Source organism: Hemiscyllium ocellatum, chromosome 30 (genome assembly GCF_020745735.1).
Source record: "Hemiscyllium ocellatum isolate sHemOce1 chromosome 30, sHemOce1.pat.X.cur, whole genome shotgun sequence".
Lineage (NCBI taxonomy): Eukaryota > Metazoa > Chordata > Chondrichthyes > Orectolobiformes > Hemiscylliidae > Hemiscyllium > Hemiscyllium ocellatum.
The window spans coordinates 25,279,815-25,300,397 of NC_083430.1; the positions used below are offsets into that span (position 1 = coordinate 25,279,815).

The window sequence follows — 20,583 nt, forward strand, 5'->3', positions numbered from 1 at the left end:
TTCATTGACTGTCAAGTATTTTAGGATATCACAAAGCTGTAACATGAATTGAATAAATGCATTTCTTTTTATCTCTTTAATACAAATCCTATGATTTGCTGTCCTCGTCCCTAACCTCTTCCCCAGCATTGTGAGTTTTTATACGTTCTCTATCTCTCTCTTCAAGTTGTGACTCTTACAGTAGCTGTCTTCTACCACATCAGATTTCAGCATTACTGTCTATTTGGTTTGATCTGGCAAAGAATCTGACCTGAGTTTCTCATTAGGTGAAGGTTTAAGTCCCACATGCCCGCAAGGTGTTGATTAATGATTATGCACAAATATAGGAGGAAAGCTGCAGCGATTTTGAAATGAAAGAATGGGGCAGTGACACTAATTGGCAGTATTTTCTGTCAGAGACCCAGGATAAGATCAATGGGCTGAATGTCCTCATTCTGGACTGCAACATTCTCGAATATTCTATAGTGCAGTGTGACTTTGACGTTTTGGTTTGACCTTTATTTGTCTGGTTGTTTACTGGTCAGTTGTTTTTGTTAATGTGTTATTCAACAATAAACGTGTCGGACAGCTGGGGGCCAAAAGGACACACAGAGTACAAACTTGAGGCTGTACCCCTGCCATAACATTGGCAGGGTAAATAAAATATTTTTTAAAAATATTTTTATAAAGGTACAGTCTGGTAAACCTTTTTGGAGTCGATCTGTCTGGTGGCAGGTCACCGGGGCAGGGTTGGTGTGTGTTTGAAACATTGGGGATGTGCCCTGGGCACGGATTTGCTCAGACAGTTGACGATGTTCATGTTGATGGATGTCACGGATCTCCGGTTTCTCCTTTGTATTTGCAGCTGGCGGCTCTTTCTCAGGTTTCAGCTGTCCTGGAGATTGCTCAAGCTGCCAACCAGGGACCAGGTGAAAGGGCGCTTGCTCCCAGCCAAAGTTTCACTGGGAAATTAATCGGGAATTAAGTCCCTACCTAAAGGAGAAAGGTGACACAGTGGAGGTAGAGCACAAGAAATGGCGAGAGGAGCAAACCTATTACCAGCAAGGCAATAGAAAGTGATTGAGGCCACATCTAAAGACAGGGTCAGAGCAGGGATCGGTGCCAAGCAGACAAGGCGCTGAGAGTCTGGGAGCGAGCCAGGGCGACGCGGTCAGAAAGAGAGGGGGAAGAGAGCATCAAAGAGACCACATGAGAGAGGTTCAGCCACAGGAAGAGCCTCCCCGAGAAAGAAAAACAGCAATCTGCAAACAAACTCAAGTCATCTTTTCTCAAACTGGGAACAGCAGAAACACACAGTCGGGCGCACGGAGTGGACAGAAACGTTAAACCAAGGGACAACCCATTGGCAGATTGAGCCCAGGACACATCGCCAAGGTTAAAAGGGGGTGAAAAAATAAAACAAGAACTGTTACCGATCCGCGGTCGCCATCCAGAGAAAACAGAACAACCACCATCAACGTTCAGCGAAACTCCAGTGTACAGTGAAGTGCCGCCAGAAATACAGACAGTATCTGCAGGAGATTATTCATTTGTCCCATCGACATTCAGAAACAGTCTTGACAACTGTGGGTGGGGGATTTTCACATCGCTCCCTCAGTGTTTAGAATATTATACATATTTGTTTAACTAAGACAGAATGAAGCGGCTGTATGATGAAAGCTCCTCCGACAGTGAGCTGGACGAGATGATCGACGTTGGCAAAGAGGAACATTACTGGTGAGTAACTTCAATTTCTGTTTCTGCAGCCACTAAATCAGGTGCTCTGAATGTCTGCAATTTCACTTCAATCGCTCGCTCCCTCTCTTCACCTGCTTAGTGTTTACTGATACAGTACTTGACAAATCTGCGGTTTTAAAAGCGGTTTGTGTTTTTCTCTGAGGGGATGTGAATAGAATTAGCCTTTCGGAGGGTTTGAATCAGCAGACACCCACCAACTTTGTCAGAGCGTCAGGATCACAAGGAACAGCAGCCCCCACGAAGTGATTTTGGTGAACGGGGGAAGATCAGTTGGAACCACTGCACATCATTTTTGTTCCACTAAATTAGATCCCACGCAAAATTCTGCCTTGATGCAGCACAAACCGAGCAACACTGTTTTTATATAAAGTAGATGTAAATATACTTTTCAAACCTACTAGCTATGCCGTACGAAAGCCTTTTTGACATGTGTTTCTGCCATTGAAAAACAATTCATTGAAATTTTTCATTAGTAACGTGACAGATAACTATCTACAGGGACAAACATTAAATACTGTTTCCGTTTACAGTCCTGTAACTCAATCAACTTCACCCACAACAACTTCTCACATTCTGGCACGGAAGAGGAGACGCGGGGTAAGTGGTCAACTGATCATTTCTGGCAGGCAAATGACCGACCAGATTTTATTCAAAGGGTATTTAAACATTCTTCTTATAGATTATTGAAAAAAGAAGACGGGACAGAATTAATAACAGCTTGTCTGAACTACGCCGTTTGGTTCCAACAGCTTTTGAAAAACAGGTACTTAATGACCTCAAATTGATCTGAATTTCAGTCTCAGGTTAAATTGTTTATCCCTACACAAAAATTGTATGAGTGCAGTAAAACTGTGTGAAGCTGATATATGCATAAAACTACTTATTAAAATTATTTCTTCAAAGAGCTTTGATAGTTATTATTGCTTCACACCACATATAAGATGGTAAATCTGAATGTCATGGTGCAATTCTCTTGTCTCACATCACAAGAACCTGTCAGCAAAAGCCAGTAACAGATATCATAAACTAATTGAGTAATATTCAACAATATCTCTACCAACTGACTGTACATTCGTTCCTCCCTCTCCCTTCCTTCAATCGCCCCACCAGGAAAGACAGTGTGCAGTTGAAAGTAAAAACTATTCAACACAATATCTAGTAGACAGCATATTGTACTATTGGGATAAATACTTTGCTGTTTCACAATGACTTCAGTTTAGCTTTCAGTTTCTGTGTGAGATTGTATTGAAGAGAGAGCCTCGCGTGTCAAGTATGCAACAATATAACTGAACCAATCTAAAGTGAACTTTCCAAACTTTTGAAGTTAAAAATTTCTACACAATCTATGTTGCTAAAGAGCAGCCACGCCAAATTACAGGAAAAATGTGATTACATGACAGGGGGTGCAAATAAGATTCACCAGGATGCTGCCTTGGATGGAAAATTGAAGTTGTGAGGAAAAGTTGGATCATCTTGGGTTATTTTTATTGGAGAAAAGCAGACTTCGGGGTGGGGGTTAGGGTGGGGTGTGGTACAAGATCATCCAGAGTGGATTAGGAGAAGTTATTCCCCTACATGAAGGGTCAGTCACGAGGAGACATGGGTTCAAGGTGAGGGGCAGTTGATTTAGGGAGGATGTGAAGATAAACCTTTCTACCCTGCCTGTGGGGCGGGTTTCTTCATATTCTTTAAAAAGTACCTGGATGAGACTTGGCATGTCATAACATTCAGGGCCATGGGCAAGTACCAGTCAATGGAATTAGGTTAAAGGTTTCTCACATGTTGGTGCAAACTCGATCGGCTGAAGGGGCCACTTCTCACTGTATGGTACCATGTCAACTTGACTTTTACAGATAATAATGTTTTATAATTTAGCATCCTGGACATTTTCTAGAATTAATTGTGTAGCACTGTGTTTTCTCCTGGCTACAAAATGCTTGGGACCGCTATTTCAGAATAATCTAAAAGTAGTTATAGAGTCATAGAGATGTACAGCATGAAAACAGACCCTTTGGTCCAACTCATCCATGCCAACCAGATATCCTAAATTGATCTTGCCCCATTTGCCAGGACTTGGCCCATATCCCTCTAAACCCTTCCTATTCATGCACCTCTCCAGATATCATTTAAATGTTGTAATTGTACAGCTTCTACTACTTCCTCTGACAGCTCATTCCATACACACACCACCCTTTGCATGAAAAAGTTGCCTCTTAGGTCCCTTTGATATCATCCCCTCTCACCCTAAACCTCTGCTCTCTAGTTCTGCACTCCCCCAACCCAGGGAGTTATCTATTTACCCTAGCCATGACCCTCATGATTTTATAAACCTCTCTAAGTTCACCCCTCAGCTTCTGATGCTCCAAGGAAAACAGCCCCAGCCTATTCACTCTCTCGCTCTAGCTCAAACCTTTCAATGCTGGCAACATCCTTATGAATCTTTTCTGAACCCTTTCAAGTTTCAGAACAATCTTCCGATAGGAGGGAGACCAGAATTGCACACAATATTCCAAAAGTGGCCTAACCAATGTCCTGCACAGCCACAACATGACCTGCCAACTCCTATACTCAGTGCTCTGACCAATAAGGGAAAGTATACCAACTCTTTCTTTACTATCCCTTCTACCTGCGACTCCACTTTTGAGGAACTATGAACCTGCACTCCAAGGTCTCTTCACATCCTCCCTAACTCCCAGGACCTTACTATTAAGTGTATAAGTCCTACCCTGATTTGCCTTTCCAAAATGCAGCAACTCATACTAATCTAAATTAAACTCCATCTGCTACTTCTCAGCCTATTGGCCCATCTAATCAAGAGGCTGTTGTACTCTGAGGTCATGATTTGGAGATGCCGGTGTTGGACTGGGGTGTACACAATTAAAAAGCACACAGCACCAGGTTATAGTCCAACAGGTTCAATTGGAAGCACACAAGCTTTCGGAGCGACGCTCCTTCATCAGATGACTATCGATGATACACATATCTCAGCAAGGGGCCCAGTAATCACTTCCTAGCTTTCCACAGAGTTCTAGGGTACACTTGATCAGGTCCTGACGATTTATCTGCCTTTCTGCGTTTTAAGACATCCAGCACTACCATTTCTGTCATATGGACATTTTTCAAGATGTCACCATTTAGTTCCCCATATTCTACATCTTCCATGCCCTTCTCCACAATAAATACTGATGCAAAATACTCGGTTAGAAAGTTCCCCATATCCTACAGGGCGCTCTGGAGGCTTCCTGATGAAACATCGATTTTCCTGCTCCTCGGATGCTCCCTGACCTGCTGTACTTTTCCAGCACCACTCTGATCTAAACTCTCGTTTCCAGCATCTGCAGTCCTCACTTTTGTCTTGGTCCTGTTGTCTCCCTAGTTACCCTTCTATCCTTAACGTATTTATAAACTCCCTTTGGATTTTCCTTAACCCTATTTGCCAAAGCTATCTCACATCCCGTTTTTGCCCTCCTGATTTTCCTCTTAATTATATTCTTACTGCCATATACTCTTCTAAGGCTTCACTCGATCTCTCTTGTCTATACCTAACACATGCTTCCTTCGTTTTCTTAATCAAAACCTCAATTTCTCTAGTCAATCAGCATTTCCTACACCTACGAGCCTTGCCTTTCACCCTAATGTGAATACACTGTCACTGGAGTAAAAAATGAGGTCTGCAGATGCTGGAGATCACAGCTGCAAATGTGTTGCTGGTCAAAGCACAGCAGGCCAGGCAGCATCTCAGGAATAGAGAATTCGACGTTTCGAGCATGAGCCCTTCATCAGGAATAAGAGAGAGAGAGAGCCAAGCAGGCTAAGATAAAGGGTAGGGAGGAGGGACCAGGGGGAGGGGCGATGGAGGTGGGATAGGTGGAAGGAGGTCAAGGTGAGGGTGATAGGCCGGAGTGGGGTGGGGGCGGAGAGGTCAGGAAGAGGATTGCAGGTTAGGAGGGCGGTGCTGAGTTGAGGGAACCGACTGAGACAAGGTGGGGGGAGGGGAAATGAGGAAACTGGAGAAATCTGAATTCATACCTTGTGGTTGGAGGGTTCCCAGGCGGAAGATGAGGCGCTCCTCCTCCAGCCGTCGTGTTGTTGTGTTCTGCCGGTGGAGGAGTCCAAGGACCTGCATGTCCTCGGTGGAGTGGAAGGGAGAGTTAAAGTGTTGAACCACGGGGTGATTGGGTTGGTTGGTTCGGGCGGCCCGGAGGTGTTCTCTGAAGCGTTCCGCAAGTAAGCGGCCTGTTTCACCAATATAGAGGAGGCCACATCGGGTGCAGCGGATGTTCACCAATATAGAGGAGGCCACATCGGGTGCAGCGGATGTTCACCAATATAGAGGAGGCCACATCCGCTGCACCCGATGTGGCCTCCTCTATATTGGTGAAACAGGCCGCTTACTTGCGGAACGCTTCAGAGAACACCTCCGGGCCGCCCGAACCAACCAACCCAATCACCCCGTGGCTCAACACTTTAACTCTCCCTCCCACTCCACCGAGGACATGCAGGTCCTTGGACTCCTCCACCGGCAGAACACAACAACACGACGGCTGGAGGAGGAGCGCCTCATCTTCCGCCTGGGAACCCTCCAACCACAAGGTATGAATTCAGATTTCTCCAGTTTCCTCATTTCCCCTCCCCCCACCTTGTCTCAGTCGGTTCCCTCAACTCAGCACCGCCCTCCTAACCTGCAATCCTCTTCCTGACCTCTCCGCCCCCACCCCACTCCGGCCTATCACCCTCACCTTGACCTCCTTCCACCTATCCCACCTCCATCGCCCCTCCCCCTGGTCCCTCCTCCCTACCCTTTATCTTAGCCTGCTTGGCTCTCTCTCTCTCTTATTCCTGATGAAGGGCTCATGCTCGAAACGTCGAATTCTCTATTCCTGAGATGCTGCCTGGCCTGCTGTGCTTTGACCAGCAACACATTCACACTGTCACTGGACTCTTGTTTTCTAATTTTTGAAGGCTTCCCATTTTCAAGCTGTCTCTTTACCTGCGAACATCCGCACCCAAACAATTTTTGAAAGTTCTTGCCGAATACCATCAAAATTAGCCTTCCTCCAATTTAAAACTTTAACTGTTAGAACAAGTCTATCTTTTTCCATCACTATTTAAAACTAATGGAATTATGGTCGTTGGCCATAATGTCTTCCCCCACTCACGCCTCAGTCACTTCCCCTGCCTTATTTCCAAGAGTAGCCATGATGTGGAGGTGCCAGTGTTGGACTGGGGTGGACAAAGTTAAAAATCACATGACACCAGGCTATAGTACAGCAAATTTATTTGGAAGTACAAGCTTTCAGAGTGCTGCTCCTTCATCAGATAGCTAGTGGAGCAGGATCATAGGACACAGAATTTATAGTGCATGACACTATGATCTTTTGCTGATGCAATATATTGCATCAGTGTATGACACTATGATCTTTTGCTATAAACTCTATGTTCTATAATCCTACTCCACTAGCTACCTGATGAAAGAGCAGTACTTCCAAATAAACCTGTTGGACTATAACCTGGTCTCGTGTTATTTTTAACTTTCCCAGGAGTAGATCAAGTTTTGCACTTTCTCTAGTCGATACATTCACAAACTGAATCAGAAAATTTTCCTGCACACACTTAACAAATTTCTATCCATCTAAACCCTTCACACTATGGCAGTCCCAGTCTATGTTTGGAAAGCTAAAACTCCCTACCATTACAATCCTATTATTCTTAAAGATAACTGAGATGTCCTTACAAATTTGATTGTCAATTTCCTACTGACTATTGGTGAGTCTATAGTACAATCCAAATAAGGTAATTATCCCTTTCTTATTTCTCAGTTCCACCGAAATAACTTCCCAGGAAAGCCTCCCTAAGTATAGCAGTAATGCTATTCCTTATCAAAAATGCCACTCCCCCTCCTCTCTTACCCACATTTCTGTCCTTCCTAAAGCATTTGTATCCTGGAACAGTCCTATCCATCCCTGAGCCATGTCTCCATAATTTTTATGATATTCCAGTCCCATGTTCCTCACCATGCCCTGAGTTCACCTGCCTTCCCTGTAGACCTCTTGAAATAAATGCAGTTTAATTTACCTTGTTCTCTGCTTTGTTCCTGCCTGCCCTGACAATTTGAGCAGATAGATCCATTGTAAACTGTCAGATAGAACTTGTAATATAACTACATCATTAAGACTGGCAACTATAACTCATGTTTTGATCTTCTAGTGTTTAGTTGACCAGACCTGTGTGTAGAGTGTACTAGAACCCTATAAGAGTAAAGTAAGAACATAGTGTAACGGCAGTGAAAGTGTCACTGAACACTTTTTTTATTCTGGATCAGTGGTGCTGGAAGAGCACAGCAGTTCAGGCAGCATCCAACGAGCTGCTCGTTGGATGCTGCCTGAACTGCTGTGCTCTTCCAGCACCACTGATCCAGAATCTGGTTTCCAGCATCTGCAGTCATTGTTTTTAACCACCTTTTTTTATTCAGTCATTCAGGTCCTGTTTCTGAAAACCAAACAAAACATTTTATAATTTTGTTCCTTCTAAGTAGACATCATACTGCCTACAGAATCTGGAACCAGAATCAATTACCTTTCAAATGCTTTCACTCAGTCTTTCAGGCCTTGTGTAATCTATAAGTTATTGATTTCAAGCATGACGCCAAAATTTCTTATGGTGAGCTCAGCCTTTGGCTCCATAGTTTGCAGTGGTCTTTGTTTCTTGTATCTTATTTTCTCCGAGAGATTTCTCCAAATCTCTCTTCAACCTTTACCATTATTTTTAAAATTGACAGTGAACATTCATTTGTTCCTCCTAAAGAACCTGCTAAAGTATTGGTGTCCAATCAATGCTGTGACAAGAACAATTTGAAAACTCAAAAACATAGGGTGGAGTCTTATCATTTCCCTGGCTGTCGGTTGCATCAAGATTTTTGGTGGGTTTCTCACCACAAAACCTAGTGGGATATTTCATCATATCTTACCATTAATGACTTACCCTGTCCCTATGACACTCTCTACCCTGGTTCTAACCTCATCTTACCCCCAAAGATTCCTGAAACAACTCACCATACAGCAGACATCCATTAACCTCTGGCATCCACACCATCTTTAAAAGGCAGTTGTGTACTTGGACAAGTGTTGCGCCTCAACAGCAATGTAATGGCCCAGAGGTCACAACCCCACATTATCCTTCACTCGTAGCCAGTATTGCTGATACTCTGTCACCCCTACACTGCTATGCTCTCATCCTGTTTGTTGTTTAACCAACAGGTCATACAGCTTACCTTTCCTTAGCTACATCCCATCTAAGCACCCTCACTAAGTCCCTGCCACTCTGTTCCCAATAGCCGTTAGAGATCCACTGCTTGTCATTGTCCAGTAGGAGAATATCACATACAGACAAACAATCTGATAATTCCAAAGATGAGCTTTTACTTACAGCCAGCTAAAGTGAGCACTGCCTTTGTGTGCCATCCAGCAAGATGATCTGTGCTTTAAAGAGCATATCAATATGGTAGTGCTGACAACCTTTACGTTCTGGCTGAAGCACTAATATGCCAACAGGCATTGCACAGAGTGACAAGGATGCTGTGGGCACATAGGTAGGCACTAAGTGAGCAAGCACTAAGTGAGCAAGCACTAACTGAGCAAGCACAAATAGAGCAAATGAACAGCCCTGAGATACAGCCTACTCCAACCTGTGTGTTGTGTGTCTGTTCCCTGCTCACAAGGTATCCTTGCAGCCATCTATCACTGTTACTTGTTGGTATGCCCTGCAATGCAGGTGAATCAAAGAGGTGTTGTGAGCAGTTGGCAACTATCAGATGCCAATGTCTGTGTGTGAAGGCTGTATGCGCTGTTTCCCATGGATCATATCCTGAGATGTTTTTCATGCAGGATAACATGGAGGCTCTTCGCAGCTGGTGGTGAGCTGAGGTGACTCTACATTCCATGTTGAGAATTCTCAGCACCTGGTTCATTTGGCAGATTTTGTAAAATTGGGAGCTGTACATTAATGAGGTGAAATGTGTTGTTGATTCAAGCTAGTAGTCCCTGAATATAGAACTTGACACTACCCAGACAGAACCTTGCCTCACACTTGGCAATTTTGTAAAAGATGTAGCAGGCTGCTCCCCACCTTCTTACACAATGCTTACACAATTCTTCTCATAGCGCACATTGTTCAGGTCCTGATAAGATTCTGCCCATGGTTTTGACATGTACCTCAACTACTAGTTTTCAATTTGTTTGGGCTTTAAATTGTCAGATATCTGGTACTGAATAAGAAAGAATTTCCTCCAGTTTAATGTTACAAAACCTGAAGCTACTGCCTTCAGCCTCTGCCACACACTCCATTGCCTATTCACTGACTCTATCCGTCATCTTTGTAACTGTCTGAGACTGGACCAAATTGCTTGCAACCTCAATGTTATACCTGCAATGCGCTAAACATTCAACCACATATTTGCACCTTGATTAAGACCACCCATTTCCACCTCCACAATATTGGCTAAATCTGAGCCTGTCTCAGGTCGTCTTCTTCCGAAACCATGCACTGTATGTCTGATACCTCAGACTTGGAAAATTTCAACATAATTCTGTTTGACCTCCCACTTCCCACCCTCTGTGAATTTGAGGTCATCCAATATTCGACTGCCTGTGTCTAACTTTGGACTGTTCACCTTCTGTTCTCTGATTTACACTGTCTCCCTGTTAAACAATGTCTTGACATTAAAATTATCATCCTTGTTTCCATGGTCTTGTTCCTCTATACTTCCTCATATAATAATTAATTCAGTGATTCATTCACTTGCTCACGCTTTATAACATTGACTCATTCATTCAGTAATTCAGTGTAGTCAAATCTGTTTCTCATTAATTACTTTGTGCATGCTATAGTTATTATTCATTTTAACCAAAGTTTCATTGTTCTGTTATTAAGGGGTCATCCAAGCTCGAGAAAGCTGAGATCCTACAAATGACTGTGGACCATCTAAAGTTGCTGCATGCAACAGGGGGTAAAGGTAAGAATGAGATAGTTAGTGCTCTGTATTCTGTTCACTTTAAACCACCATTCCTTTAATATAACAGCACTGTGAAGATGTTTGAATCAGTTTATGCAGGAAGTACGTAGGAAGTACTTTTATATGTCAAAGTTAACATGAGAGTTTTGAGGAACGTTATTGAAACCATTCAAGCCTTGTAAATCTGATTTTGGGGATGTTAAAACAGGATGTAATATCTGTCCTTATGAATGTTAATGAAGAAATGGGCATGATTGAAATATTTGTTTCATCACTTTGTTCTCCTATTGTCTTTTAATTGCTATGTGCTACCAATTTGAACAAAGAGGCCCAAGGCTGCAGTCACGATCCAGCCTAGTAAATAACACACTTACAGAGTATAAAATCTGGACTGAACACTACCAATAAAGTCAACTAATAAACAAGATTAGCTGAAAAAAATAACAGACTTCAGTTAATTGCTTTGTAGAGCATGAACTATATATCTTTGATAAAGAGCTTTGAATGTAAGAATTAAATTGCACAGACTCCTTTCTCAGTCTTTCTCTGCATAATGGTTTATCAAAAACTAAATAAGCACAACCACTTCAGCTATGTCCTTCATCTTCATATGAAAGAAACAAGGAATTTTCATTTATGTAATACATTTCATGACCATATCTTCTTCATCTTCCTTTTCTATGCCTGGTGGCACATAAGCAGATAAAACAAGTGCTTATGTCAGTTTCTATGACTACTTTGGCACCTTCCACAGCTGTCAAGGCTTTGAGTGAGACAGGAACATGGAGTTTCTGGCTCAGAAGCTGCAATACAACCCACTGCACCACAAGACCTCTATTCTTGACCATAGGAGATTTCCAAACATTTCATAATCTATGAATCTTTGAAGTATAGTCATTGCTATTACTGAGGCAAACGCAGCAAACAATTTATATAGTACAAGCTGTTGCAAAATAAATCATTCACAATTAATCAGATTAACCAATTGAGGAAACTTTCTTTATAGTGGCAGACATAGTTTGGGCATATCGCCCAGAAACCAAGTAAACAACAAATAGGTCTTCAGTGTTCGGTAAACTTTGATAGTCTCCTATGAGGCAAGGTATTTTCCTTGGATTGGGGGAGTCCAGTACTAGAGGGCATAGGTTTAGGGTGAGAGGGGAAAGATTTATAAGGTACCTAAGGGGCATTTTTTTCAAGCAGAGGGTGATGTATGTATGGAATGAGCTGCCAGATGAAGTGGTGGAGGCCGGTACAATTACAACATTTAAAATACATAGAGTGATATGGGCCAAGTGCTGGCAAAGGGACTAGATTAGGTTAAGCCATCTGGTCGCATGGACAAGTTGAACCGAAGGGTCTGTTTCCATGCTGTATATCTCTATGACTCTATGACTCACTTACAGAACCATTGCTCAAGCCTTGCACATGCTGTTAGCTTTCAAGTTGACACCCATCTTTTCCTAAATTCCAAGTTCAATTCCCTCCATGCAGATTTCCATCCCTGATCAGAGTACCAAACCCTTTAACATTATAAATGCTATTCTATATTTCTATCACAGAGAATTTCAAATGACCCTCCCCCTTGTCTTTCTTGACAAATCTGCAGCCGTTAGCACAGTTGAACACACCGCCCTTTTCTCATGCCACTCTTCTACAAACTGCAATTGTGATTCGTAACTCCGTGATTAATAGTAATTATACTATTCACCTTGATGAATGTTAAATCTCCCAATTCCTTGAAGCAGTTCACATAAATGTATGTTACCAGCCAAAGATGTTTGTTTCCCTTGCTCCCCTGTCAGAAACACCATTGCACATTTGAACCAAATTTCCACCGAGCTTCTGGCAAATAATCCAAGTGAAGAATAAGCAGATCTGAGAATTTCCTGGCCACCACAGAGAGGTTAGGCTGACCTAGTCTCTTTCAGTTTGGGAACACAAGTGAGGTACAAGATAATCAATCGCCTGCAATCACATCCAGAATATGTCTTTGGTCCAGTCATTTGGGTACAGACCAGGAGTAATAAATGGTTGAAGGAGGTAAAATCGAAGTGTAATGTCCATCGCTGGGAACCTAGCAGTGCAAATGTTACTTATAGTTCATTTTCTAAATTAAGATGATGTTAAACAAACAGGTGAATTCCCAGAAAGGTTAGAAAAAAATTATCGTTAATATCATTTTAGAGACCAAAATAAGCTTTTCAAAGAGTACCATCCATCAACTTATTCCGAACAGAACAAGAGTCCAGGGCTCATGCAAACTTTAATGCAAGGACAATAAAGGAAAATTCATGGTGCTACGGAACAATGGGAACATCACTTTGTAATAGGTGTGTGCAGCAGATTTGGAGAGAAGGAGAGCACTAATTGCCATTCATATATGTCTCAATAGCAGCAGCTGCAGAGGTACAGACCAGAAGGCTAACAACCTTTTGGAATTGAATAAAACACACTTAAAATGCAGATTAGAGAAAGTGCATGCAAGTTGGAACTGTTCGCAGAAATGCTGAGGTTCTTGAAGAAAGCTATGAATTGGCCAGAGGTGAGGTTAGGTTTATAGCACCACAAGTGGAGAAATCGCATATTGCAGGCATCACTGACCATTGTTCGAGTTGACGTCTTCCTTGGGATCTCAACATAACCCTCAAAGCCTAACCTCCTCAGGATCTCCCCACCTCCTCATAATCTGGTCACACATTTTGCCAAGTAAACTTAGCAGTCAATAATTTGTATGCGTGTTACGAAGATATTGTTGCCAAGACATAATCACATTTCAGTTTTGCTATCTTATGTTACAAATGTATGTCAAGGTTCAAGAATAATTTGAAAGAAGTCTATAAATGAACAATCTCAAACTAAGGATTAAAATGCAATGAAATGATTTAGCAAAAACGTGCTCCAATTTGATAGCATTTCTAAAGCTTTCAAAATATTTTCCTTGCTTTTGAAGACAGTTACATTACTTTTACATCCAAAATTGTGGCCTAAAATTGTTAACTGCAAAAATTAAAAATATTAACTAACAAAAAACTCAAAATAACAATTGATTGTCAGAAAATGTACACATAATGTTGATAATATTTTACATAAAAATACACTTTTTAATAAAATTTTTAAAATACTCTTTTACATGTGACTAAAATCCAGGACTTTTCAAAATCAAAACCCAATCCTCGGTGCATGCTATAAGTTAATATTGACCTTTACTCTTTCTTGTTGTATCAGAAGATAACTTCCATGTGTTAAAACTGTTGTTGAATTTTGGTACCCTGATGTATCCATAATTAAAGTGAAATGTTGCGTATTAATAGAATTAGTTGAAAAGTTTCACTCTCCAACTCTGATAAGAAAAGTCAATTATTAATGTATTTTTAAAATCTAGTTCCATTCTACTGTGCTTGGCCACATAGTGACAGAACCAGATCAGAGTTTAGAAGAATGAGAGAGTAGTCTCACAGAAGTCTATAAAATTCCAACAGGATGAGACAGAGAAGATGCATGAAGGATAGTCTCAATGACAGGGGTTTCCAGAGCCAGAAGTCGCAGTCTCAGGATTATAGATAGACTTTTTTAGGACAGAGATGAGGAGAAATCTCTTCAGCTAGCAAGTAGGGAGCCTGTAAAATTCTCTGTTGTAGAAAACAGTTAAGGACAAAACATTGAATATTTTAAGAAGGGGTTAGGTATAGTTCTTCGAACTAAAGGAATCAAGTGTATGGGGAGATAGAGGGAGCAGGGTACTCAGTTGGATGATCAACCCGTGGTCATATTGAATGGCAATGCAGATTCAAAGAGCTGAATGACCTAGTCTTGCATGAATACTCAATATTTCTATGATTTTAGACTCCAGAATTAAACCAGTGAGTAATATTTACAATTAGAACCCAAACTTTGTGCTCATTTTACATTCAACCTTATAAATTCTTTCAAGTTTTGAAAGGCAATGCAGCATATCTAAGTTTGCAGGTGACATTTGTTATGAAGCACAAGGTTAGTAGAAGGGAACAAGAAGTTACAAAGAAACATAGATAGAATGAGCAGGCAAAACAAAAGCAGATAGATTCAAAGTGGAAATTTAGGAAAAATTAGTGTATTTTCCTAACAGTAACAGTTTAGGAGTTGTGGAAAAGGGAAATATGTCTTCATGTATACATCTGTACATTGTTTGCAAAAAGTAGGCAAGTGTCAAATGGAATGCTTGTCTTTTTGTCGAGGGCATTCGTATCCAAAAGTGAATAAGTAAGGATCCATCTCAGGTACTGTGTCAACTTTGGATGTCAAACCACAGCTAAATATATTGACCTTGGAGATTTACCAGGTTAATATGACAGTTTCAATTGTTAAATTATGAGGAAAGGTTGTGTGATTTAACAACAAAAAAGGGTTAAAAACTCTTATTCAAAGAGGAAGATATTAATCCAGTTCCTGATGATTGTGCGTATTCAGTATAAACCAGTCTATCATTTAGCAATATGGTGACATTAAGATTATTATTTATATGATTACCTTGGTATTCATTCAATGTGGTTTTGCTTTGCAGTAATGCAAAACTTGCAATGCAAATCCACATTTGAAATTTCACCTAAATTTGGCAAAAATCTGGCATGATGCTCATGCTTAACTCCATCTTTCTCTGGAGTCGGTGGGTGTTGAATAGATTTGAACCAAACTCTTGAGCTTTACACCAATGCTCCAGTTGTCATACAAATCCAACTTCAATGGCGGATCTGATTTGGAGAGACTGTAAAGATAGTCATCTACTATCTGTGTTAACATATCATATTTATGCGATAAAGAAGGAGTGTTCTGCTGCAATCCAGATCAAAGTCAGTGGTTGGGATAAGGGAAATATTTACATAGCAATTAGCCATTGATGTGCCTGACCTAGAAACTTTGATGCTGCTGTTGATGAGTATGAAGGGTTGAAAAATTTTCCTTCTCCCAGTATTAACCTCAATGACGTATTGCGAATATGAAAGCGGTTTGGGATTAAAAAGATGGAGATACACTGGGTTAATAAATGGCAGAGCATAACTAACAGACAGACAGTCTCCATGCTGCCCTCATGTTCCAACTTGCAAAACACATTTTAAAGATTTGGAGAGGAGAACATTCTGAATAATTTTGGCATACCTTGTTTGAAACTGAAGAGAAAAGTTTAGTGGATTTTGATTATTTTATTGGTGATCTTAATGTTGTTTAATTTATAGTCTTTAGTCAATTTTGATGTAAAATAAACCTAGACCAGTGTTGTTTTGAAAAATTTTGTTCAAACATTCACCATTCAATGCACCTCTCTTTTATGACTAGGGTGTGTTTGTACAGCGTACAGTAATACATTATTCAGTAGGTTAAATCAAAGCTATGGAAAATGTAGGCAGTAAATGCTTTCATAATAGTAGCAGGCCAAGTCATCTACATAAAACATTGGGTTAAACAGATGCATGGAAGATTGCAAAAACATAGAAGTGCTTTACTTTTAACATTCACTCCACTAGGAGATATAATAAATCAATTATGTCACTACTTAGTCTCTGGGAGGACTGAATCATATCTGAAGGAGGCTGGATGGTCCCAACATGAGAATACTTTAATTACTCATACTGTATTCAGTTTAGTTGACCAACCTGGTCTGACATGGAATGAGATCGGTCAGGTTGGAACCCAGTTTCTAGCAGGTGTAGAGCTATACCACAAAATTGGATACAATTTGGCATTTAGCTGTAATGAACCCCATTTTCATTTAGCGACCCCAGAAATATGGCAAATGCTTCAAATCAAAAAAATGCAGTTGGTGGGTGTCTTTCAAAGACTAAAATTAATGCACTTCTTTCAATGCAAATTATAGCTTCAAACAACGTCCAGCTTTGGCTGTTCTGGCTTAGGAATAGTTATAATACTGTCCAGTGAAATATAAGTTCAGCGACAAACAAACCAAGGAGCTAAAATCAAGACCTTCTAGGAAGGAGCCAATGGTTTAACCTTATATCATACCCGGCACATTGTGTACAGTTATTGTAATTAAACTATAATAACATGATTTGACTGACTGCTTCTTTGGGGTGGTCTTTGGCTGTGAATTTGAAATTTAGCTTCCTGAACCGTAGTGGTTGTGCGAAGTGTATGTCACAATGGGCAAAAGATGTACAGTATTGTGATAATTATAATGTTACATCTAAACCCAGATGTAATTGATTGATTTAATATTTCAAATAAAAACCTATAAAGTTTAAGCAATAAGTCTGTAAGTTAGCTCACTTACTGAAGATTTGTTTTTAGACGTTTTGTCATCATAACTAGGTAACATCATCAGTGAGAGTCTCTGATGAAGTGCTTTTAGTATGCCTCGCCTCTCTGTTTATAGGTCTTGGTTTCTTAAGGTGGGTGATGTCATTTCCAGTTCTTTTTTCTAAGGGAAGGTAGATAGGGTGTAAATCGATCTGTTTATTAATGGAGTTCTGGTTTGAATGCCATGCCTCTAAGAATTCTCGTACGTGTCTTTGTTTCGCCTATCCTAGGATGTGTACGTTGTCCCAGTCAAAGTGGTGTCCTTCCTTGTCTGTATATATGGAAACTAATGATAGTGGGTCATGTCTTTTGGTGGCCAGTTGGTGTTCATGTATGCTGGTGGCAAGTTTCCTGATAGTTTGTCCAATGTAGTGTTTTTTACTATTCTTGCATGGTATCTTGTAAATGATGTTAGTTTTGCTGGTGGTATCTAATGGATCCTTTAGGTTCATTAGTTGCTGTTTAAGTGTGTTGATAGGTTTGTGGGCTACCACTGATGATGTTACCTAATATGGTGACAAAACATCTGAAAACAAACCTTCAAGCTCAGCGAGCTAACTTACAAACTTATTGTCAACCTGAGCTACAAATCTTCTCAAAAATTGCTAGCTTAAGCAATATTTATTTCCCAGATCTAACTGAGCATTTACCTTATTAGCTCACTACATCCTTTCAAGTTGACATACAACTCGTTGATGACCATGTAACTGGATTTTTAACATTGTACCAAATCATAATCACAGCTGAACAATTTATATGCACTGAAAAACTAGCTTTAACTTTAACTTTACATTTCTGGAATGTCAAATTTCTCCATGAATATTTAAAATTCTACAGATATTTAAATAATTTTAAAAATATTTGTTCATGCTATTTAAACGTCTATCTTAATCCAGTTTATGCATGCCAATCACTATTACACTTGCTGCACAATGAGTAACAATTGAAGAATAATGTGTTTTTTTTTTAATTTTGTGGTTTGCTATCTGTGAGAATACTTCAATGTGATTACCTTCCTAGTCTGGTTTCAGACATCACTGGCTACCCTCTGCTTGGTACTAAAATGAAAGTAGGAGAAAGTGAGGACTGGAGATGCTGGGGATCAGAGCTGAAAATGTGTTGCTGGAAAAGCGCAGCAGGTCAGACAGCATCCAAGGAGCAGGAGAATCGACGTTTCAGGCATGAGCCCTTCTTTCAGGAAGAAGGGCTCATGCCTGAAATGTCGATTCTCCTGTTCCTTGGATGCTGTCTGACCTGCTGCACTTTTCCAGCAACACATTTTCAGCACTAAAATGAAAGTAACACAGGTAATGGCAAAATCCACACTACAAAAATCACTGGATCTTTTCCATGCAGCTTCCTGCAGTATCAGCAGTGAGCAACATCACTTCACTGCTAAAGGTAAAATCCAGACCTTGTTCTTAATTTTAAAATGACTCAATACATTCAACAGTTCAATAAATTATTTTAAAAGCGTACACTTCAGCTTCTTTAGTTTCTTTTTCAGTTACAGCAAATTTACTTTTATATATAATATTTTTGACTTGTTAAGACCGAATTTTCCTTTTAAATGTCTTTTGCAGTATTTAAACCTTAGCCATAACAAATCACCATAATTCAAATATGTACCTGATCTCCTTTATATTAAACTATATTTTGAGGCTCCCTAACTGGTGTTTGCCAATATTTATCCTGTTATTAATATTGCTTCCCTAGGTTTATGTTTCATCTATTGATAGACATGAACATTCAGACGAAGGATTTACTTCTAAAGGATTGCATCATGGGTTTTATAAAAGCCCAAAGCCATTGAAGAACAATTGCAATGAATTCTATAGATGGTCACTCTACAATACTTATTAAAGTGTAACAATGTTAAGCAATGTATAAGCTTTGTTGAGTTCATTCTGCTAACTATTACTATTTTGTTGATAGGCTATTTTGATCCTCACTTGCTTGCTGTGGATTACAGAAGTATGGGATTCAGAGAATGTCTTGCTGAAGTCATAAGGTATCTCAGCTCACTTGAACGATTTCAAGGCCATGACAACACTGATCCACTAAAAGAGCGTCTGGTATCTCATCTCAACAACTATGTGTCTGAAATAGAGCCTACACCATTGGCACCGGCTTCTTTGATCCATCGAACCTGGACTTGGCCACACCATCAATTAACTACTTTACTTCCACAGACAGCAGAAGGAGGACAATTACCATGCATGGATACTCTGCAGAACCCAGCTTTCCTGACTGGCTCTGCCTTAGCATGTTCCACATCTTCTCTGAGAGGAATTCCTCTTGAGAAAATAGCCTCCTCAGTGATATCACCCACACACAGTCTTCTCCCAAACATGACATCATCTAGCCTCAATTTCTTGTCAAACCTGGCATCGCCTATTCATAGAGTGCTGTCCAACATGACATGCACATTTCCTGGTGTTCTATCCAATGTAAGCTCAACCAACAAAATGTTGACTGGTGTTGCTGTATCTCCACAAATTAGTTCGCCCTTGCTGTCACCAGCTTCCAGCACCAGCGCCATTCATACAACAAATCCAACTGCAGCGATTCCTGGCTCTTTAGGACTCTTTCCATCTGTATCACATTTCCGACATAATCCCTCTAGTCAAACAAGCAACCTGAGTGCTCGCAAATCCCAGAGGTCATGGACAACTGCGATTGGGGCTTTCTGAATCTAGCCTAATGAGGAAAAGATTTTAACTATACTTTTTTATGATGATATATTGTGATATAGAAAGTATATTGTGCCAGAAAATATCCTGATAGGTTTCAGCAATTTGTAATCATATGCAAATGAGAGAAAATATAACTGAAGTTCATATCAATGCATCTCACAAGTGCAGAAATTTCCTCCAGCATCCAGCATATGAAACAATTGCTTTTAACCTAATAAATTAAGTATTGTAATTCATATAGTTTACTCCACCCTTCCTCACTGTAGTGCTTTTGTTTCTCAAACCAGGCCTGGTCACTGCAAGTACCTTGGATAGAAAAGTAGAACAGGATTTGTGTTCAACCTTTAGTGACCTTCCAGTCCCCCTTCATTCTTGGGCCTTGGGCCAGTGAGTTGAATGCACAGTCAGTAGAATTCCTGGTTTTGCAAACCTGAGCTTTAAAATTAGTGGCCTAGATATCAGATTCTCACTCATGCTCAGGAAGATGCTGACTGAGGATGTGGGCTGAGCAGAAGGACCTCCTCAGGTCCTGCCTCCACCATCCCCTTTATGTGCAGCTCCCCCAACACCCACTTGCAGTGCTAAAAAAGATTTACACCTGAAACATCAACTTCTCCACCTCGTGATGCTGCCTGGCTTGCTGTGTTGTTCCAGCCTCCTGCCTGTCTGCCTTAGGGCTCTGGTATTATGTCCAAAATTATTAAAAATAAATAAGTCATACAGCTTCCCTCCAGTCCTAACCCTCATGCTTCCTTATAGCCCACACGACTCCCCCCTCCCTGACCCATGCCAATCATGTCACCTCATGACCTGTACCCACCCCCTGACTCCCAGTTTCCATGCCAAACA

At 40.7% G+C, this 20,583-nt stretch overlaps 1 protein-coding gene across 1 annotated transcript; it reads left to right on the forward strand.

The window, feature by feature from the left end:
* The first annotated feature begins 864 nt into the window (after positions 1-864).
* On the forward strand, positions 865-19,845 carry LOC132829971 (hairy/enhancer-of-split related with YRPW motif protein 1-like). Its single transcript, XM_060847406.1, has 5 exons — positions 865-1,716; positions 2,268-2,334; positions 2,417-2,500; positions 10,666-10,747; positions 18,974-19,845. The coding sequence occupies exons 1-5, from the start codon at positions 1,637-1,639 to the stop codon at positions 19,729-19,731; spliced, it is 1,071 nt and encodes a 356-aa protein (XP_060703389.1). The 5' UTR covers positions 865-1,636; the 3' UTR covers positions 19,732-19,845.
* The last annotated feature ends 738 nt before the right edge of the window (positions 19,846-20,583 follow it).